This window comes from Pelophylax lessonae (genome assembly GCF_965119305.1).
Source record: "Pelophylax lessonae genome assembly, chromosome: 6".
NCBI lineage: Eukaryota > Metazoa > Chordata > Amphibia > Anura > Ranidae > Pelophylax > Pelophylax lessonae.
Window position 1 is genome coordinate 329,587,966 of NC_138773.1, and position 23,549 is coordinate 329,611,514.

General features: G+C 46.4%; 1 protein-coding gene across 1 annotated transcript in view; it reads left to right on the forward strand.

Moving 5' to 3' along the window:
• Window positions 1-23,549, forward strand: part of HEG1 (heart development protein with EGF like domains 1) — an 87,376-nt gene that overhangs the window by 44,370 nt on the left and 19,457 nt on the right. Inside the window, exons 2-10 of the mRNA XM_082262207.1 lie at window positions 7,592-9,085; window positions 9,172-9,288; window positions 11,294-11,416; window positions 11,611-11,714; window positions 13,442-13,500; window positions 13,578-13,747; window positions 14,383-14,517; window positions 19,551-19,593; window positions 20,546-20,583. Of these exons, the coding sequence (XP_082118333.1) occupies window positions 7,592-9,085; window positions 9,172-9,288; window positions 11,294-11,416; window positions 11,611-11,714; window positions 13,442-13,500; window positions 13,578-13,747; window positions 14,383-14,517; window positions 19,551-19,593; window positions 20,546-20,583 (2,283 nt within the window). The remainder of the gene's footprint in view (window positions 1-7,591; window positions 9,086-9,171; window positions 9,289-11,293; window positions 11,417-11,610; window positions 11,715-13,441; window positions 13,501-13,577; window positions 13,748-14,382; window positions 14,518-19,550; window positions 19,594-20,545; window positions 20,584-23,549) is intronic.

The following is a 23,549-nucleotide window of genomic DNA, read 5'->3' on the forward strand; positions in this document are numbered from 1 at the left end:
AGGAGGGGATTCCTACATTGGCAGGAGGGTATCCCCAGATTAGCAGGAGGGGATCTCTACATTGGCAGTAGGGGATCCCCACATTGGCAGGGGGGATCCCTACATTGGCAGGAGGGTATCCCCAGATTAACAGGGGGGGATTTCCACATTGGCAGGAGGGGATCTCTAAACTGGCAGGAGGGGATCCCCACATTGGCAGGAGGGGATCACTACATTGGCAGGAGGAGATCTCCACATTGGCTGGAGGGGATCCCCACATTGGCAGGAGGGGATCCCTACATTGGCAGGAAGGGATCCCCACATTGGCAGGAGGGGTTCTCTACATTGGCAGGAGGGGTTCTCTACATTGGCAGGAGGGGATCCCCACATTGGCAGGGGGTATCTCTACATTGATAGGAGGGGATTCCCACATTAGCAGGAGGGGACCCCCACTTTAGCAGGTGGGGGATCCCCACATTGGCAGGAGGGGATCTCACATTGGCAAGAGGGGATCCCCACATTGGCAGGATATCCATATAGAACATCAGAGGAATGCATAGTAAGGGGTGAGGGTGGACAGCCACAGAGAAGTTTGCAACTTCAGTATTCTGGTGGGAGGACTGACCAAATAAAATGTATCCAAACAAAGCCAAAACTATTTATTTTTTTTTTTGTATACAAACTTTTATTGAAAAAAGGAATATGGTGGTACAAAGAAAGTTGGCAAATTGTCATAACCAACATTGGTATCACATCGGGTTTACAAAAAATAATTCTTCCTAAACATTCTCTTTTAATCTTAATTAGATAAAGCATTGTGAGGTCAGGTCAGGTACGGGGGGGGGGGGGGGGGGGGGATGTCAAATAAAGAACAAAGACTTACAGATTTGAAACAACATCAATGAAATTGTAGAGTGAGTTTAACATATAATATAATCCATAGTTTAAAAATTCAGAAGGGTAACAAAGTATCGAATGAATAAGAATTGATGTATTTATATCTCCAGTATCAGTAGATTGAAAAAATAATTCTGAGTAACAAATGGGTTCCCTTTGTATGAAACTGCATAGAATTATAGAGGTGTGAAAGATTTTTTCCATAATATCGATTGAATTTAGTCTTGCTGTAAGTTGGGAGATAGGGAAAGAATCCGATTTGCAATGTATGGCGATCAGCCATTGTATAGCTGCAGAAATTGTATGAATTAGTCTAGTTTGTGGTATGGAGAGGTTTATTTTAGGGGTAAATAGCAGACAGTTAGGGAGAGACAGTCTGATATTATTATCTGAGATCTTTGATGCGAAGATTTCTAACAATGAATTAAATTTTACCACAATTCCAAGAAATATGTGTGAAGGATCCTGGAGAGGAACGACCTCTGAAGCAATTAGGAGTGGATGGAAAAATAGCGTGTAATTTTATGGGTGTAAAGTAGGGATCGACCGATTATCGGCGTTTTGAATGCTTTTAAGGGCAGAGGAGGGGGTTGGGGTCTTTTAGACCCCCCAGATCCCTCCACAAGAGTACCTGTCAAAAAAAATAAATAAAAAATAAAACATTTTTTTTTAACCACTTCCCGACCAACCGCCGCCTTTTAACTGCGACAGGCTGGCTCTCCTGGTCTACGTCGGTCACATGCGGGAAGCTAGGCAGCAGGGAAGCCGATGCACCGGTCAGGCGGCTCCGATTGCCTCTTGACACCCACGATCGCTCCCCGCTGAGAGAGAAGGACGGTCGAATGTTGTAAACACAGCCAACCATCCTTCTCCCTGGAACGATCACAGAGTGCCTGTGATCCTTCTATATAGGATCACAACTCTCTATGGTCATTTCAGAAGCCACGCCCCCCACAGTTGGAATCACTCCCCCTAGGCTCACATTTAACTCCTTGATCACCTATACTGTTAACCCCTTCCCTGCCAGTGTCATTATTACAGTAACAGTGCATATTTTTAGCACTGATTACTGTAGTAATGTCACTGGTCCCCCCAAAAGTGTCAAAAATGTCAGTTAGGGGTCCGATCTGTCCGCCGCAATGTCGCAGTCCCGCTAAAAATCGCATAGAAGAAAACAAATTGGGCTAAAATGTTAAAAAAAAAAATTTATTTTTAAATTTTTTTTGAGAATTTCATATAAAAAAAATTGAAAATATTTTTTTTTTCTAAATTGTCACATTTTTTTGTTTATAGCACAAAAAATAAAAATCGCACAGGTGATGAAATACCACCAAAAGAAAGCTCTGTTTGTGGGGAAAAAAGGACAACAATTTTATTTAGGTACAGCGTCGCACGACCGCACAATTGTCAGTTAAATTAACGGCAGTGCCGAACCGCAAAATATGGCCTGGTCATTAAGGGGGAAAATCCTTCCGGTCCAGAAGTGGTTGAAGATGTAAAACTGTTTAATGGGATATTTTTGGTACGTAGAATTGTGGTCACGGAGAACGGATTGTTTTTCAAATTGTATCCAACGGGATTTTGGAATTCGGGATATGCCCGAAACGATTTATTTTTTTCATAGTTGTGGACGGAGTAGGAAAGGAGTAGAACCCCTGCCAGGTCTTTATTGCTGTCTGTGTCCCCACCAGAAAGATTCACCCACTCTGTTTGTCCTGGTGTCACCAATACAGGAAGTGATGGGAAATCCAAAATATTACAGTTGTCACCAGAACAGGAATGGAGGGTAAATCTTTCAATTGGGACACTTGCTCTGGTGTTCTGGTACACCAGGGGGGGGGGGGGGACGAGTTCCTTTACTGTGGAGAGATTTCTTCAAGACAGGCAGTGAATGGACATAAAATGGGACAAAAATAAAACCTGGGAGTTTTACCATCCCCCACGCCACTCTAAAATTAAGAAAAAAATATGGTTTTGGTTTAGCACAGCTAAATGGCAGAAATAATCAGGCTGCCATTGCTCACCTCCTGAAAATGCAGCTTACTGGCTGTCTCTGACATCAGGGTTTCCTGTGCCAGTTTCAGGGAACAATCATGCAGCCAGTGAAGTCCCAACTTTGGATCTGGAGTCAGTATTGGTATCACCTGTATACATTGCGACAGCGCGATCAGCAACGTATGTAAGGTGAGAGCAGCCAATCAGAGTGCAGATCCCTGTTACTGGAAGAGCTGATGGGTGATTTCTGATTGTACATCATGCTGAGCGAGACGGGCGATGTGCAGAGTTCTTATTTTCTGTATTATGAGTAATAAAAGTAATAACAACAATAATATTAATGGCAATAAGTATAATAATTATAATATTAGTAATAATGATGATAATATTAACAAAAATAATAATAATAGTAATAACAATAATAATAACAAAAACAATAATATTAATGTCAATAAATATAATAATTACAGTAAACCCCCCTCCATTGCGGGGGTTACGTTCCGGACCCAGCCGCGAAAAGTGAAATTCCGCGAAATAGAAAAACCCTATTACAATGCATTGTAGGCATGTTTTTTTTTTACTGTCACTGTACGTGTAAAAGCATTTTAAGGTCTTTAAACACACTTTTAAAACAATAGAAACTCATTTACACACATAAAAGATACTGAGAGACATAATAAGAGCTATGGAAAACACAAAAATATTTCATTTTTAATGATTTATATAGTAAAATAACATTACAAAAGAAAACGTGAATTACCAGGACCGCAAAAATTGAACCGCGATGGAGCGGGGGATTACTGTATAATATTAGTAATAATGATGGGATCAACAATAATGGTAATAAGTATAATACTAGTAATATTAATACTAATAATAACAGTAAGAATAACATTAGTAATTATAAGAAGACTAATTACAACCACAACAACAACAATGGCAATAAGTATAATAATAATAATAATAATAATAATAATATTGATGATGATATTACTTATAACAACAACAATAATATTGGCAATAAATTTAGTAAGTATAATATTAGTATAATTAATAACAATAAGACAAATAGCATCAACAGCAATAATGGCAAGAAGTGTAATAATTCTACAACAATATTGATAATAAGTATAGTAAGTATAATACTTGTAATATTAATAGTAATAACAATTGTATTAATAACAACAATAATAATAATAATAATGATGATAAAAATAATAATAATGGTAATAAGTATAATACTAGTAATATACTACTAATAATAGTAAGAATGACAATAGTAATAATAATAAGAACATCAATAATGGCAATAAGTGTAATAATTATAATATTAATAATGGTAATAATAGGATTTCTGAGCAGTTCTCCCTGCTGGGGGCGCTGTACTATGTGACGGATCCATTGTTGGCGGGTTATCAGATGTGGAGCTCAGACAGTTTTGTGGTATTTCCTGGTAACACCCAACCAGAGGAATCCGGAGTATTAATAGAGGGCGACAGCGGGGAGGATTAACCCTTCACTGTCCTATGAGAGAGACACCAACTCCCCACCCCCACCACAAATGTCCTCTACTGTATATATGTGCTGTGTGTATATACTGTATATATGTGCTGTGTGTATATACTGTATATATGGGCTGTGTGTGTATATACTGTATATATGGGCTGTGTGTGTATATACTATATATATGGGCTGTGTGTATATACTGTATATATGTGCTGTGTGTATATATAACTATATATATATAATAAAGGATTGCTGATGGTGGTATAATGCTGCTTCATATTCAAATGTTTGTTGCAGATCTCCACGCTCTCCTTTGCAGGGGTGAGGGATCCTCTGCCCCCCTTTGCAGGGTGAGGGGTCCTCTGTCCTCCTTTGCAGGGTGAGGGGTCCTCTGTCCCCCTTTGCAGGGTGAGGAGTTCTCTGTCTTCCTTTGCAGGGTGAGGGGTCATCTGTCCCCCCTTTGCAGGGTGAGGGGTCCTTTATTTGCAGGGTGAGGGGTCATCTGCCCCCCTTTGCAGGGGCAGGGGTCCTCTGTCCCCCTTTGCAGGGTGAGGGGTCATTTGTCCGGTCATCTGCCCCCCTTTGCAGGGTGAAGGTTCCTCTGTCCCCCTTTGCAGGGTGAGGGGTCCTCTGTCCCCCTTTGCAGGGTGAGGGGTCCTCTGTCCTCCTTTGCAGGTTGAGGGTTCCTCTGTCCTCTTTTGCAAGGTGAGGGGTCTTCTGCCCCCCTTTGCAGGGTGAGGGGTCCTCTGTCCTCCTTTACAGGGTGAGGGGTCCTCTGTCCCCCTTTGCAGGGTGAGGAGTCCTCTGTCCTCCTTTGCAGGGTGAGGGGTCATCTGTCCCCCTTTGCAGGATGAGGGGTCCTTTATTTGCAGGGTGAGGGGTCATCTACCCCCCTTTGCAGGATGAGGGGTCCTCTGTCCCCCTTTGCAGGGTGAGGGGTCCTCTGTCCTCCTTTGCAGGGTGAGGGGTCCTCTGTCCCCCTTTGCAGGGTGAGGGGTCCTCTGTCCCCCTTTGCAGGGTGAAGAGTCCTCTGTCCCCCTTTGCAGGGTGAGGGGTCCTCTGTCCCCCTTTGCAGGGTGAGGGGTCCTCTGTCCCCCTTTGCAGGGTGAAGAGTCCTCTGCCCCCCTTAATATATATGATGTGTAATGTGCCCCCTCCCCTCCCCCGTACTGAAAGGTTTGGACCCCCTGGCTGTAGAAGCTGGAAATCCCAGCACTGCCCCCTACTGAAGAGATCCGAAATTACACCTTCCTGTCATCACATCACAACCTTTCCCACAATACATCTACAGGAGAGAGCAATGTCATAGGGGTGTAGTAGAGGAGTAGTCAGGGTGTAGCAGGGGTGTTGTAGTGTAGTAGGGGTATAGTAATGGTGTAGTAGTGGTGTAGTAGGGTTGTAGTAGGGGTATAGAAGTGGTGTAGTAGGGATATAGAAATGGTGTAGTAGAGGTGTAGTAGGGGTATAGAAATGGTGTAGTAGAGGTGTAGTGATGGTGTAGGGGTATGGAAGTGGTGTAGTAGAGGTGTAGCAGTGTAGTAGGGGTATAGAAGTGGTGCAGTAGGGGTATAGAAGTGGGGCAGTAGGGGTATAGAAGTGGTGTAGTAGGGATATAGAAGTGGTGTAGTAGTGGTGTAGTAGAGGTGTAGTAGAGGTGTAGTAGTAGTGTAGTAGGGGTATAGAATTGGTGTAGTAGAGGTAGTGGTGTAGTGGAGTAGTGGTGTCCACCTCAGTGATATCCAGCTTCTAGAGGGACCCCACAGGTCTGGTATATACAGAGTTGATCCAAGCTGTATCTATGTAGAAATATCCGTTCTGTAAGTTGTTGGATATTTCGGGGACTTTTTGGGGTTTTATTTCTCACCTGAACCCCGAACTTTCTAAATGAAGAAAGATAAACATGAAAGATTTGAGAGGTATTTGGTAGATTGTATGATGGGGGAGGGAAGAGGACCTGTCCCGCACATTCTCCGCACTCTGTGTAATCACTCAGTAGGAAGTTTGCTGGGACTGTCTAGACAATGGGCAGCGGGCGATAAGGCGGGTTCCTGGGAGGGGGGGGAGGGGGGACCAGGATCTGTCGTTAGGAAGGAAACGTCAGGTCCCTGTAAGCTCTGGGCACTCCAGATACCGGCCTCCGCCTTTGTTCGCACACATTCCTCTGGACGCCAACTCTCCCCCACCCAGAACCCTCACGTCCGCAGCCCTCAGCTCCAAAACAATCCTGGCGGCGGCGGGATGATGCTGGGCTGGTGGTCAGCTGACCCCCACCCGGCGCAGAGGAAACCGCGGGGCGCTGCTGATATTCCCGCCGTCCAACAAACATTCTCTGTGTGTTTTAGTAACCAAAAATAGCCCGAAAAGTGTAATTCGATGTCTCTGAAAAGTCGCCCACCGCCGCGATTTCTCACCCACCTGGAGAGTGTTGTATCTGCCATAGACACAGCCTTCCAGGTGTCCACCCTTCTCCTTTACTAGAGGAAAATAGGACCCTATAAAGACACCGGGGGGGGCCCTGGGGGACCCCAAATAGTTTCTTCCCAGGCACAGGACAGTGTAAATGTAATATATACATAATATATATGTTTGTATACGTTCAGCTTTTCTGCAGTCTGCACTGTACACAGAGCCCCGTTCCTGCAAAGACCAGGAAAACATCTGGAAGGCTTCCGCTCCTCATACTGATTTGAGTCCCAGGTTTCGAGTGCCCAGGTTTCAAATACCAACAAAAAAAAGCTATTTGTCTGATATAAATGTAAGTTGTGTACATTGTTGCATGGCCGTGCAAGGAACAGTTAGGAAGTGGGAACCAGGACTGGGATCAGGAACAAGCGGAGCAGATATGAGGCAGCAGGGTAAAGGATCAGGCAGGACTTGGGCAACCATGTATCTGGCTAGCAGGCAAAACACAGACATAAGAGGGAAGTGAAGAGGAAGGACTAAATACCCTCCTAGCAGCCAGCATCAGATGAAGGCTAGTTGCTGGGAGACACTGAACTGAAGAGGAAGGACTAAATATCCTCCTAGCAGCCAGCATCAGATGAAGGCTAGTTGCTGGGAGACACCTGCTGGTGGACACCAGAACTACAACCTTCTGGTGCAGGAACCACAGTGCCACCAGCAAGTGATCCAGTTCCTGACAGGTTTAGGATTATTTGATTGCATGCTCCTGGGGTTACAGAATGATATTTAAATTCTTTTGTCTTTGTTTCAGCTTTCGGCATCACTCAGAAGTCGGTGACTCGAAGGCATCTCAGCAAACGGACCCCACACAGGGATACCACCTACATTTCCACCACTTTCACCGAAGGAGGAAACCAGACCCCCTTGTCTGTGACTAATAACACCAACGTGTCCGACATCACTGAGAATCCCACCACTTCCACCACCGACCTGGATATTGGACTCACAAACACTGAGGGAACTGGATCTGTCACTAAGGATTCTGGTAATAAAACGTATTCTAATGGGATGACTCAAGTGTCTGTTACCAGAGCAAAGGATTCTGGGAACACAACGCAAGGCTCTGTCACCATGACACAGGATTCTGCAAATTCCACCGAGACCTCTGCGATTCAAAAAACGGATTTGGAGATTTCTGCCTCCACCACCTACCCTCTGCAGACCCCTTCTTATTTGGTGACTACCTATCCATCCCCTACATCTCACCAGGCTTCAGAATTTTCAGCCCCATTCACTAGTACTCCAGTTACAGCTCCAAACACAACAAGCAACCTCCAAGGGACCGATGTTCCATCTAGCGAGTCCACATCTGTGTCATCTTCACCGACTTCCACCAACTCTTCATTGTCCACCTTTCCAGCTTCCTCCAGCCAGTCGCCATCTTCTCCTTCTGAAGACACAGGAACTGTTTTCAACCAGTCTTCATCTGATGCTTCTTCTTCTTCTCCTATTCCTTCCACAATGGTGTCTTCATCATTCTCAACCTTCCCCACCTTCCCCCCTGAGCCTTCATCAACATTCACCTCCACAAAGTCTTCTGCCCCACAGACCACCCTTCTAACGACTCCCGAACTTCCATTTTTGTCCTCTTCACCTTCTGTACCACCATCTTTACACACAATTTCCTTCACTGATGATGTTATAGGATCAAGCGCCTCCTATAGGACTTCTTTACCACCAGCTAGGACTGACCAAACCTCTGAGACCTATAACATTTCCACAACAACTGACCTTAGAGAGTCCCATACCACAGAAACTGATCAGAGGTTCCTTGATGAGACAACAACAGCATTCATAGACCTAGTAACGACCTTGAGGACCATTGTGGAGACTTCAACGTCAGTTACTTCTCTCGAAGACAGAGGAGCCCCAAACATCACAACAACGCATGTAACCGAGCCTTCAGCTCAGCCAACTAGTCCAATTCCGTTGACCACTTCCAGAAATCTGCCGATCCCGTCACCATATTTTACCACGCAAGGGCCTGTCCGAGATATTCCCGAGACTACAAGACCAGCATTGACCACTGGTGACCCCAACAAGCAGGTGACTTCCATCAGAACAACCAGCATGGACATAAGGACTGTAATGCCAAAAGTGGAGACCACTGTCAGTAATAAGGAGAAGAAGGTGCCGGCACACACCACAACACAACCCAGTGTAGTCACTGTCCAATATTCCACCACCACAGCAACTATTCCTCCAACTCCAGCCGCACCGCCCAGCCCAACCCTGCCAGCACCAGGTATGGCACTGAATGATTCTCTATGTATTATATACACAGCAGAACTTCACAGAAATGTCTTCCTAACAGTTTTCCCATTTCCATAGTCAGCGTCTGTTCCCCAAACCCGTGCCACAACGGCGGAAAATGCGTACAGCGTGGTCACCGGAGAGACTACAGATGTGAGTGTCCCGCGGCCTGGCAGGGGCAGCAGTGTGACAGAGGTAAGTTCTCCGCAGTCAATGCTTCATTCTTACATTTCTAGGTGAAAAGACAAATGTGGGCCCGATGGTCAAACGTAGAAGACTCTCTAGACGTAGAAGACTCTCTAGACGTAGAAGACTCTCTAGGCATAGAAGACTCTCTAGATGTAGAAGACTCTCTAGATGTAGAAGACTCTCTAGGCGTAGAAGACTCTCTAGGCGTAGAAGACTCTCTAAACGTAGAAGACTCTCTAGACATAGAAGACTCTCTAGACGTAGAAGACTCTCTAGGTGTAAAAGACTCTCTAGATGTAGAAGACTCTCTAGATGTAGAAGACCCTCTAGACATAGAAGACTCTCTAGACGTAGAAGACTCTCTAGACGTAGAAGACTCTCTAGGCGTAGAAGACTCTCTAGACGTAGAAGACTCTCTAGGCGTAGAAGACTCTCTAGACGTAGAAGACTCTCTAGAGATGTAGAAGATTCTCTAGACATAGAAGACTCTCTAGACGTAGAAGACTCTCTAGACGTAGAAGACTCTCTAGGCATAGAAGACTCTCTAGACGTAGAAGACTCTCTAGGCGTAGAAGACTCTCTAGACGTAGAAGACTCTCTAGAGATGTAGAAGACTCTCTAGACGTAGAAGACGCAGAAACTCATTAATTGCAGAAAATATTTTTTGACTGTTTTAGACTTTTTTTGGGGTTCATTTTAACCTCTTCCCGACGGCCTCATGGTGGGTGGGCTTTAAGTCTGAGAGGGTGCATATATGCGGCCCTGTGTAAACACAAAACTGTGCTGAGGGCCCACACCCTGCGTGTTCCCAACACAGTCACTTTATTTTCATTTTAATCTCCGGGGGCCTCATATTTTAGAAAATACATAAAATGTTGGGGCTTTTTAAGAAATTTTATGGCCAAAAATGCAGATTTTAGATGTGTGCAAAAATGAAAAAATGTCTCCAGATCAGAACTGGATAATGGCCCATGGTTCTGGAATGGTCTGGGAGTGGTCCTGTAAAAGTCTGGGAATGGTTCTAGAATGGCCTGGGAATAGTCCTGGAATGGTCTGGGAATGGTTGTGGAATGGTCTGGAAACGGTCCTGGAATGGTTCTGGAATCGTCTGCAAATGATTCTGGAATGTGCTGGAAATGGTTTTTGGAATGATTTGGAATGGCCTGATAATGATTCTGGAATGTGCTGGGAATGGTTGTGGAATTGACTGGGAATGGTCCTGGAATGGTTCTGGAATGGTCTGATAATAATTCTGAAATGTGCTGGGAATGGTTCTTGGAATGGTCTGGTAATGGTTCTGGAATGATCTGCAAATGGTTCTGGAATGTGCTTGGAATGCTTCTTGGAATGGTCTGGGAATGGTTCTGGGATGGTCTGATAATAATTCTGAAATGTGCTGGGAATGGTTCTTGGAATGGTCTGGTAATGGTTCTGGAATGATCTGCAAATGGTTTTAGAAGGGTCTAGGAATGGTTCTGGAATGGTCTGTAAATGGACCTGGAATGATCTGCAAATGGTTCTGGAATGGTCTGGTAATGGTCCTGGAATGCTCTGATAATGGTTCTGGAAATGGTTCTATAATGTTCTGGGAATGGTCCTGCAGTTGTTCTGGAATGGTCTGAGACTGGTCCTGGAAATGTCTGGGACTGGTCTGGGAATGGCTCTGGAATGGTCTGAGAATGGTCCTTGAATTGCCTAGGACTTTTAGTGGCTCTGGAATGGTCCTGTAATAGTCTGGGACTGGTCTGGGAATGGCTCTGGAATGGTCTGGGAATGGTCCTGGAATTGTCTGGGAATGGCTCTGGAATGATCTGGGAATAGTTCTGGAATTATTTTGGAACTGTTCTGAAATGGGGTGTCCAACCAACTGATACAGGTGTTATAGTCAGCAGGGTTCACTAACTTTTTGCCTCCTCTGTATAGCGTCCAGGATGTCCTTCTATTGTGTATTTGTTGCATTGATCTCCCTGTCTGTGGACGGTCATCTCACCTTCTTCTCGTGTCTCACCAGATGTAGATGAATGTCTCTCCAGACCATGTCCAGCCCTGGCCACATGTGTGAACCTTCGGGGGTCCTTCACCTGCCGCTGTCCTTTGGGGTACATCCTGGAGAACGGCGCCACCTGCGTTCAGGGTGAGATATCGGGAAATGTGATTTATTTCTCTGTATGTTCCCAGATAGAGGATGGAGTCTCACTTCTCTGTGACCACGATAGGTAGAAGCTTTCTGATTGGTGGCCAGCATCTCCCCCCCCCCCACTCTTATTTGCCCTGACAGATGAACTGACAGCCTGAACTGCGTTTTCATTGGTTGTTTTATCTTTTCAGTGAGGACGTTTCTCGGCCACATCGAACTCCCGAGAAGTTTGTTGAACGGCTCTGACAGGAAATTCACCAAATTACAGCAGATCGAAGATGAGATTGTACATATCGTGAGTAGAGCGAACGCCCAATCAGGCATTTCACTGTTAGAGATATTTAAGGTGGAACTCTAGACAAATGAAAGACATGTATGGGAGCTGTTATAGTTCTGCTCAGCCATTCCTGAGATTTACACTTATCTGCCAGACAGTACAGCCACCCTGGTGCCCTGACTCTTCTCTACTGCAGATACTCAGTTCAGTGAGGCGCTCCAGGTGCCTTTGGTGTCTCACTGGAGATGGAGGAATCCAGTGGGGCCACACACCAATACACTATGGTCATCTGGAGAGCCCTACTTACAGAACTCCGGAGGACCTCACACAGGACTCCATAGGGGCTCCACACAGGTCTCCAGAGGGGCCCTAGACACTAATACACCATGGTCATCTGGAGAGCCCTACACATAGAACTCTGGAGGACCTCACACAGAACTCCAGAGGACTCCACACAGATCTCTAGAGGGGCCCTAGACACCAATACACCATGGTCATCTGGAGAGCCCTACACATAGAACTCCGAAAGACCCCACACATGACTCAAAAGGGGCTCCACACACTAATACACCATGGTCATCTGGAGAGCCCTACTCACAGAACTCCAGAGGACTCCACACAGCACTCCATAGGGGCTCCACACAGGTCCCCAGAGGGGCCCTAGACACTAATACAGCATGGTCATCTGGAGAGCCCTACACACAGAACTCCAGAGGACCCCACACAGGACTCCATAGGGGCTCCACACAAGTCTCCAGAGGGGCCCTAGACGCTAATACACCATGGTTATCGGGAGAGCCTTACACACAGAACTCCCAAGGACCCCACACAGGTCTCTAGAGGGGCCCCACACACTAATGCACGATGGTCATCTGGAGAGCCCCATACACACTCATTTTTCTTTGGTAAAGATGTACAAAAAATATTTTCTTACTGTCTAACCTGCAGTCAGCAGAGCCCATTTTTCAAAAATCCATCCAGGTACACCTGGTGGTCCCAACTGGAAGCAATATGGACATCTATAGGGTCCCACTGCAGACATCATGGACAACTGGAGGGCCCCACTGGAGACACTATGGACAACCGAGGGATCCACTGGAAGCACTGTGGACACCTTGAGGGCCCAACTGAGACACCATAAACACCTGGAGGGCCCAACTGGAGATACCATGAACACCCAAGGGCCAACCCCTGGAAACTCTGTCGGCCCAACGGGAGACAACATGAACACTTGGGGGGACCCACCGGAGGCACCTTGAACAGCTGGAATGCCCAACTGGAGATTACATAGACACAAAGAAAACCCCACTGGAGACACTATGAACACTACCATCCTTGGAGGGACCCACTGGAGATACCATGGACACTCGAGGACCCCACTGGAAACACTGTGGACACCTGGAGGGCCCAACTGGGGACAACATGAACACCTACAGGGCCCCACTAAAGACAAAATGGATACCTGGAAGGCCCAACTGGAGATACCATGGACTCCTGGAGGGCCCAACTGGACATATCATGGACACCCAGGGGCCCGACTGGAAACACTAATTAATCCACAACTATTTTTTTTTTAGCAGTTATTAAAAATATCACTCACGGGGGGTGGGTATTAAATAGTATGATAAAAGTCGGGGTTCCCCTTTATCTGACAGTCCCTCATGCCTTGTTACACACGGGGCAGATTGCGGTTTCAGGCGGAGTTCCTCTTCTAAATTCTTTGCTCTCTCTCTTCCTTCCTGTAGCTGAATTCCTCCTTCTCTGTGATTGGTGGATATTATCAATCGTCTGTCACCAACAGCAGGTGAGATTCGCAGCATTGGCTCTGCCGTGTGTGGGAGGAGTCTGACCATTTCTGACACACATTCTGTCGCTGTTCAGTTTCAGCAATCGCATCGAGCTGTCCGTCCAGAATATCTTCCTCCTCTCCTCCAACGTCACCCTGTATGACCTGAGACGCAACATCCAGCGCTACAAAAAGGGGTGCCAGACCGCCGCCGACCCCTCCCCCGCGTGCCAGCTCATCCTCCACCCTGAACTGTATTATATAGGTAACGTGCTATACAGTACTGAGGAGCTTACACTCTAATCTCCCCCACAGTCACACAATATTATTATACATTTATATATCTCTGACATATACGGCAGCGCCTTACAGAGATCACTGAGCCGATCACATCAGTCTCTCTACCAGAGGAGCTTACACTCTAATGTCCCCTCCCCCCACAGTCTCATCAGTCTCTGTACCAGAGGAGCTTACACTCTAATGTCCCCTCCCCCACAGTCACATCAGTCTCTGTTTCAGAGGAGCTTACACTCTAATGTCCCCTCCCCCCACAGTCACATCAGTCTCTGTATCAGAGGAGCTTACACTCTAATGTCCCCTCCCCCACAGTCACATCAGTCTCTGTATCAGAGGAGCTTACACTCTAATGTCCCCTCCCCCACAGTCACATCAGTCTCTGTATCAGAGGAGCTTACACTCTAATGTCCCCTCCCCCACAGTCACATCAGTCTCTGCACCAGAGGAGCTCACACTCTAATGTCTCCTCCCCCACAGTCACATCAGTCTCTATACCAGAGGAGATTACACTCTAATGTCCCCTTCCCCACAGTCACATCAGTCTGTGTACCAGAGGAGCTTACACTCTAATGTCTCTACTTATCATTCTCTATCTGTTCTCAGCTGTCAGTCTGTGCAAATTTAAGAATCCGGGATGTGACAATGAGACAACGGAGTGCGCAGATCCAGCCGGCATCGCCCAGTGCCAGTGTAAGGCCGGATACTTCAAATACAGCGCAACGGACCGCTCCTGCCGAGGTGAGAGGCTGAAATCCCTGACCAACCGAGAGATAGAGAGATACAAAGTAACATTGTTTATAAACATTGATCAAAGGGAAGAACTTTGATATGCAGATACTGTCAGTCAAAACAACGTGACAAATAACAAAATCGTTTATATATATATACAGTGCTGTATCTTGGCCTAGGCCAACAAGGCCCAGGCCTAGGGCAGCACTTTGCAGGGGGGGGGGGGGGGGGCAGCAAAAAAGCTGCACCCCACACAAAAAAAAAAAGAGCCTTCTCCCGAAAAGGGTCCTTGTTGGCTTGATCTACACTTTTAGTATAGGGCCAGTCGAATTGGGCTGGAGGGCAGGGTTCAGGAGGAAAATCAGTCTGGCATCCCCATAAAGCGGTCACACTGCTACCTGTCTGTATAATACCGGCCGGTGAGGCCATTCAGACAGACCTGCAGGCCGGCGACCACACTTAATACAACTGGCCCGATGTCCGCCAATGCTAATAAGTGTGGCACTGCAGCCTAATGCTCCGCCTACCCTCCTACACCCCCAGGTATGGCGGGTATCATGTCAATAATATAATTTAATTTCTTTAAACATCCTTGAACGAGCAGATTGAATTGCATCATATACAATTAAGACTTTTAATTGTATATGATGGAAATAATATTTTGGACCTGATCACCTCATATATGCTATAGCAATATGTCACTGGATGAGTGCGATTACTCCAATCTTATAAGATATTGGACTTGTGTTTGCTGCCACTGATTATTTCACTGATTTCTATAATGACTCCGGACTTCCTATTCATCATACAAATAAGTGAAATAATCCGATGATTACAATCAGTGGCGGTACAAGTCCAAATATCTTAAAAGAAAGGAGTAATCTTACTAATCCAGTGACAGAAGGCTGTACTAATGTGAACTGATAAGGCTGTACTAATAGCCACTGATGAGGTGACACTGATATGCTGCACTGATATGCTGCACTGATGGGCGCTAATAGGCTGCACTGATGGGCACTAATATGCTGCTCTAATGACCACTAATGAGGTGGCAATGGTGGGTACTGATATGCTGCACTGATGGGCACAAGGTGGCACTGATAAGCTTCACTGATGGGGCAGCACTGATTTGCTGCCCTGATGGGCACTGATATGTTGCACTGATTGTGCTGCATTGATGGGCACTGATATGATGCACTGATAGGCTGCACTGGTGGCCACTGATCGGGCTGTACTGATGGCCACTGATGAGGCCGCACTGATTTGCTGCACTGATGGGCAGTAATGAGGCTGCACTGATGGGCACTGATGAGGCTGAACTTATGGGAACTGATGAGGCTACACTGATGGGCACTGATAGACTGTTGTTTTGGTCTGTAGATTACAAATTACAGGGTGGGTCATAAACTGGAAGGGGTGTGGCCTTTACAGGAAGAGGTGTGTTAGCTCAATCTTGTCAGGAGGCAATTACAAGATGATATACAGCCCTTCAGTCCCAACTCCCCCTGTATAGTGAATTCTCTCTCTGCTGGCTAGGAGATGCGACGACACACAGCAACTTAAGTGTAGCGTAGACACATCTAGTTTATTTCAAGTTTCGCTCACACATTTAAAGGAAATTTGGGCAGCAAAACCCAGTTTAAACCAGTTACAATTCATGGGTCAACTTATCAATAGAACATATCTCACAGAAACAATACATGAAAAGGCCCTTGTGTCTGAAATTGTGTTTTGTGGGAGAGCCGATCCGTCTGTGTTCAGCTGTCTGATGTGTTAATGTAAGCAATTGTCAAATGTGTTTAGGTGGTGTCAGTAATCTCTATGCGAAGCCTTAACTTGTTAAGTGTCCAAATGAATGAATGAAAAGGTGTTTAACATGTAAACACCTATCACTGTCTGTCGTCTATATGCAAAATACAACTGTCAAGTGTCCAGGGTGTATGAATGAAAAGGTGTTTAACATGTAATTGCAAGTGGCCACATTCCATTGTAGAGTGGGCACGAGCTGAAATGTATTTTGAAATATAATATTTCAGTAAGGCGCATTGATACACTCTTTCAAGGTGGGTCATATTTAAATTAGGGGGGTGCCCAGGTTTAGTCAGGCCTAGGGCAGCACAAAACCTAAATACACCACTGTATATATATATAAAATGTATCTGATTATATCCTTATTAACCCTTAGTTTTCTGTAATTATCCCATAATAATTCCTTCTACCTTTAACTATATTTTCCTGCTGTTTGTTTATTTGTATTTTATTACTATTAGAGCCCATTCACACTAGGGCGACTTATGAGGCGAGCAGGTCGCTTGACATAACAAAAGCAATGTTAATCAATCAGTGCCGTCTTAATTGGCACTACTGAAGTCGCTCCGACTTCAGAAAAGGGTCCGGTACTACTTTAAGGCGACCTGTGATCTGACTTGTCCCATAGACTTCAATGGGAGTCGCCTCCTTATCTTAATTAAAGCGACTTGTGATCGCTTCTCGGCCTTTTGGCTAAGATCAAGTGTAGTATCTGTTCTTATCAGTGTTGGAATGGAACCTGAAGGTTAGTATCGGTGGTGGCCGAAGTTAACCGGGCCGCTCTGGGCGTAACTGGAGGACCGGAGTAGGCCAAACAAGAGAAAGCTGGAGGGTTCCAATGCCTTCCTGATTTGAATGGGTCCGCCCCTGCCAGTTTGAAGGGAGCGAGAAAACTGGATCTGCGGCCAGTTAGTACTGCTCCTGGATGTGATTGGTAAGGAACGGCGGATGGCGGTGGGAGGGCCTTTCCTCCTGGGTTGAATCTGGCCTTGTAAAAGGCTTGTCCCCAGTTGAAGGCAGGCTCACCCTAAGCTGTCCAAAGTTCTGATGCCTCCTGGTAGGTTAGGGCTACACTCGGTCTGGCCTTTGGGCCGGGGTAGAGAAAGCCCGTAGTGTATGTGCCCCTGGGGTGGCAGCCCAGGGGTGCCTTAATTCTCACTGGTGAGGGGCAGCTCGCCTTGAGTTTTTCGGCACCATGGTCACTGCACCTACGCACACTTTTTTAAGCACCTGCCTCTTGGGCAAGGCCTTTTGGCTTCGACCAGAGGAATTTTTATTCCGGCCGGAAGGCCTGCCTTTGTTTTTCACTTAGGCACTAATTCCCTTCTCCACTTCCCCTCCCCCACCTTTTTGTTTGTGTGTGCTTTTTCTTTGTAGTGTTTTGTCACTTCACTATCACCTTTTTCTTCCTCTGCACGACGAGTACGGTGTGGGTCTCTGGGCCTACCTTGAAAGTCTTGGGAGGGGGTGGACATGGCCTTTTGGCTTAGTTCGCCCTCTCTCATGGGGGTCTCCCTTCGGGGGAGCCCCACCCAGTACTTGGGGTGGGCTGTTTCGGCAGTCCCCCTGGAGAACGGGGTTTGCCAGGTCTCGGCCAGGCAAACCATAGGAAGTACCTCAGTCCCTGTCAGGAGTCTTGCGCCCCGGGGGATCAAGGTATAGGTCCAACCTCTTCGGAGGGAAGACCATTTTGCACACCCTGTGCAGTTTTTGTGTGTTCACGTTTGCGTGTGTGCACTTTTTATGCACCGGGTGAAGTCTTTTTTGAGTGTGATTTCACACGCTTCGGGCTTTTAAAACAAAAAGAAGCGACTTGTGATCCGACTTTCCATAAAAATGGTATTGAACAAGAAAAAAAGAGGCAGGCATGACTTTTTTTGGATTTAGCATCTGGGGGGTCTAAAAAGTGTCCCTGTGAAGTTTCAGCTCTGTAGCATGTCCAGAACCCACACTGCGGTATTAATAATTATAAGAAAAATGCTTTTTTTTTTCTGGTTCTGGACATGCTACAGAGCTGAAACTTCACAGGTACACTTTTTAGACCCCCCAGATACTAAATCCAAAAAAAGTCATGCCTGCCTCAAAAAATGCCCGATAAATGCCTGCAAGAAAAAATGCCAGGCGGAAAGGAGCCGTATTCCTGTTCTTTTAAAAATGATAAGAAAAATGCTTTTTTTTCTGGTTCTGGACATGCTACAGGGATGAAACTTCACAAGGACACTTTTTTCATATTCTGATTGGCCAAATACAAAGTCGTTCAAAGTCATCTATCATACAAGTCGCGTAAAAAAATTCACAAGTCGCGCTGAAGTCGCGCTGAAGTCGCGCTAAAAGTCGCGCTAAAAGTCGCCCCTTTATGAGGCGACTTAGAGGTCGCGCTAGTGTGAATGGGCTCTTAGAATTTCAACTTTTTGTTTATATTTGTTTTGTTTGCTCATTTTTTATAGTATCTCATTTAAAAAATAACTATTTCATTTGTAAAAAAAATTCTTTGCAGCCTTTCTTAAAAAACAACATACAGTATATATAATATATAATCCAGTATATATATATATATAATGTATATATTATATGGCGCCATATAAATCCTGTATGATAATAATAATAATCATAACTATAATAATAAAAAGCAGGTCCATAGAATAAATGTTAAAACTGCTGTGCATCATAGAGGTTGAAGGGGATTGGGTAGGGGGGATTGGTTAGGGGTTGTAGGGGGTGGGTGGGGGAGGGGTGGTTAGGAGTTGAAGGTAGTGGGTGGGGGAGTGGTTAGAAGTTGTAGCGAGTGGGTGGGGGGGGTGTGGTTAGGGGTTGTAGGGGGGTGGTCAGGGGTTGTAAGAGAGCGTGTGGGGGGGAATGGTTAGGGGTTGTAGGAGGGGAGCGGTTAGGGGTTGTAGGGGGGTTGGGTGGGGGGGAGTGGTTACGGGTTGTAGGAGGGGGAGTGGTTAGGGGTTGTAGGGGTGGGTGGGGGTCAGTGGTTAGGGGTTGTAGGGGGGTGGTTAGGGGTTGGTTCCTCTGCTGTTATTACATCACTCAGTATCATTCTGAGCATGGAAGTCCCGCCCCTGCAGAACTATCCATTCTCTCCTACTGAGCCCCTTGAGGGTGGAGCTTAATTATCCTTATGGTGAAGGGAATGGCAGTGGTGGAGACACCAGCATCCACCTATAACTGAAATGTCACTTTAGCCTGGAGCCAGCTGAGTATTACTAATACTGTCATTTCCTCCACAGCGTGTGACGACGGCTATCAACTTCAGGAAGGAGTCTGTGTGAGGTGAGGAAGGGCGGAGTTACGCATTCAGTGTGATGGGGGTTGTGTTTGATGTTTGGATCACGCCGGGGTAACAAGCTGGGGCATCGCTCTGTGGCAAACAAATAAAAATAAATGAAGGGAAGTTTCTAGAAATTACACATTTTAAATATTGGATTTCATTAAGGATGGTGTAATCACTCCCCCTAGTGGTCAGCGGTATAAAAAGGAATGCAGGGTTGCTAAGATAAGCCCAGTTAGCCTCATAGACAGTGAGTTGTCTTTAGTCAGATTCATAGACTTTCACTGCAGCGGTCCAATCACTGTGCAGCACTCAGTGGGACACAGAACATGTATGACGGCCCCACATATAACATATATACTTCCAGGCATGAGAAGTACATACTTACATGAATAAGCTCACTATCAGTGTTACACCAATTAGATAAATAATTGTATCTAAAACCTGTATCCAGAGTTTCCCTTAAACACAAAACCTGTGAGGACTGGAATGTGGGAGGAGCCACTTTTGACTTGCTTTTAAAGTAATTATTGGCTGAATGTCTATCCACACGATTTATTAAAGGTAGAAGAGTCATGTGACCCACAGCAACCAATCACAATTCATCCTTCAAGTTTACCTTTAGCCAAAACTTTTTTTTTCACAGTGTTTGATGGAGGGGCGGAGCCTTTGTTGGTGACCCCCGTTGGGTATATTTCCTCACTTCCTGTCTCAGGGACACCTGAGGGACTAATGAGGACTCGGGAAGGAAGGAAAACCCGTCAGTGTTGATAGTATTAATTTCCCCAACACTTCCTTCCATCCATGTTTTTTCCGGAGTCCCACTTTAACTGCTCCGCTATCAGTGGAAGGTGAAATCTGATTGGTTGGAAATGGAAATCCATTGTTTGTAAAGTGTGAGTGCGGAATTGTCTCCGGATTTTTATGCTGATTCTTCTGCTTCTTATTTTCTAGATGTCCGTTTGGACTGGGAGGATTCAACTGCTCCAACCGTAAGTTTAATGCTGCGCGTTCAGCTAAAGGTGGAGAAAAGGCTCCGCCCATTATTGGTTTATTTACCCATTTATAGCCCCTCCCCCTTCCATTGAACACAAATTCCTCTTTACTGTCAGACGTCCCCCTTCCCACTCTCATGTATAACGCTGTATACATTGTGTGTATATATATATATATATATATGTCCCCCACATTGTGAACCCCGCAGATTTCCATTTCTGTGCCATTAACACCTTGCAAAGCTTACTGGGATGTCGGGGGATGGAGATAATGTGAATAATCTGCTGGAGAGTTCAGATTGTATCAGACTGTATTAGATTGTATTAGATTGTATCCGATTGTATCAGATTGTATCCGATTGTATCCGATTGTATTAGATTGTATCAGATTGTATCAGATTGTATTAGCTTGTATCAGATTGTATCAGATTGTATCAGATTGTATTAGATTGTATCAGATTGTATTAGATTGTATCAGACTGTATTAGATTGTATCAGATTGTATTAGATTGTATCAGATTGTATCAGATTGTATTAGATTGTATTAGATTGTATCAGATTGTATAAGATTTTATCAGGTTGTATCTGGATTGTATCAGAGTGTATCAGAGGATATCAGAGTGTATCAGGTTGTATCAGACAGGGCTTATTTTCTCATAAAATGGGTGAAGGAACTCATTGACGACCCCCCAAAACCCCCCTTTCCCCACCTAAACACACCCTCCAAACCTCATCATATAGTGGGTGTGGTCAAATTTCACTAATGGTGGGAGGGTCTTAAAGGGTTATTAATACCAGGAGTGCATAGTACAGTATATAGTAAGTACAGAGTTTGGGGGTGCATTACACACAGAATGCAGACTTCAGCCTTATTCCACAGCTTCTTACCTTTGCATCCCCCATCCACATCTCACTTCCACTCCTCTTCTTTTCTAGTACCTCTCCCCCCCCCCCCCCCCGTACACTGTAGGGGGCTCTACCTCTCTCACTTGCAGGGAGATAATCCAATGGGGGTGTCAGCATCCGCACTGCATCCCCCGGTCCATCTCCCTTGTCCCCCTCCAGCACTCAATGGGGTCCCCATCCTGCATTCAGTGGGGTCCTCATCCTACACTCAGTGTGGTCCCCATCCTGCACTCAGTGTGGTCCTCATCCTGCACTCAGTGTGGTCCCCATCCTGCACTCAGTGTGGTCCCCATCCTGCACTCAGTGTGGTCCCCATCCTGCACTCAGTGGGGTCCCCATCCTGCACTCAGTGTGGTCCCCATCCTGCACTCAGTGTGGTCCTCATCCTGCACTCAGTGTGGTCCTCATCCTGCACTCAGTGTGGTCCCCATCCTGCACTCAGTGTGGTCCCCATCCTGCACTCAGTGTGGTCCCCATCCTGCACTCAGTGGGGTCCCCATCCTGCACTCAGTGTGGTCCCCATCCTGCACTCAGTGGGGTCCCCATCCTGCACTCAGTGTGGTCCCCATCCTGCACTCAGTGTGGTCCTCATCCTGCACTCAGTGTGGTCCCCATCCTGCACTCAGTGTGGTCCCCATCCTGCACTCAGTGTGGTCCCCATCCCGCACTCAGTGGGGTCCTCATCCTGCACTCAGTGTGGTCCCCATCCTGCACTCAGTGGGGTCCTCATCCCGCACTCAGTGTGGTCCCCATCCTGCACTCAGTGTGGTCCTCATCCTGCACTCAGTGTGGTCCCCATCCTGCACTCAGTAGGGTCCTCATCCTGCACTCAGTGGGGTCCTCATCCTGCACTCAGTGTGGTCCCCATCCTGCACTCAGTGGGGTCCCCATCCTACACTCAGTGTGGTCCCCATCCTGCACTCAGTGTGGTCCCCATCCTGCACTCAGTGGGGTCCTCATCCTGCACTCAGTGTTGTCCTCATCCTGCACTCAGTGTGGTCCCCATCCTGCACTCAGTGGGGTCCCCATCCTACACTCAGTGTGGTCCCCATCCTGCACTCAGTGTGGTCCCCATCCTGCACTCAGTGTGGTCCTCATCCTGCACTCAGTAGGGTCCTCATCCTGCACTCAGTGTGGTCCTCATCCTGCACTCAGTGTGGTCCCCATCCTGCACTCAGTGGGGTCCTCATCCTGCACTCAGTGTGGTCCCCATCCTGCACTCAGTGGGGTCCTCATCCTGCACTCAGTGTGGTCCCCATCCTGCACTCAGTGTGGTCCCCATCCTGCACTCAGTAGGGTCCTCATCCTGCACTCAGTGTGGTCCCCATCCTGCACTCAGTGGGGTCCTCATCCTGCACTCAGTGTGGTCCTCATCCTGCACTCAGTGTGGTCCTCATCCTGCACTCAGTGTGGTCCCCATCCTGCACTCAGTGTGGTCCTCATCCTGCACTCAGTGTGGTCCTCATCCTGCACTCAGTGTGGTCCCCATCCTGCACTCAGTGGGGTCCTCATCCTGCACTCAGTGTGGTCCTCATCCTGCACTCAGTGGGGTCCTCATCCTGCACTCAGTGTGGTCCTCATCCTGCACTCAGTGTGGTCCCCATCCTGCACTCAGTGGGTTCCACTTAGGAGATGAGATCTGGGGGAGTCGTTGGAAGTCGTTTATCGGTGATAGTGGTGAGCGGGGAGAAGAAATCCGGAGTCAGAGGTGGTGGAGCGGAGTTCAGCTGAAGGAAAGCCGATTGTATTAGTTTGTAATTTGATTGTATCAGAGGACATCAGACTGAATCTAGATTGTATCAGACTGTATCAGAGTGTATCAGATTGTATCAGATTGCATCAGATTGTATCAGACTGTATCAGAGTGTATCAGATTGTATCAGATTGTATCAGATTGTATCAGATTGCATCAGATTGTATCAGAGTGTATCAGATTGTATCAGAGTGTATCAGATTGTATCAGATTGCATCAGATTGTATCAGAGTGTATCAGATTGTATCAGATTGTATCAGAGTGTATCAGATTGTATCAGAGTGTATCAGAGTGTATCAGATTG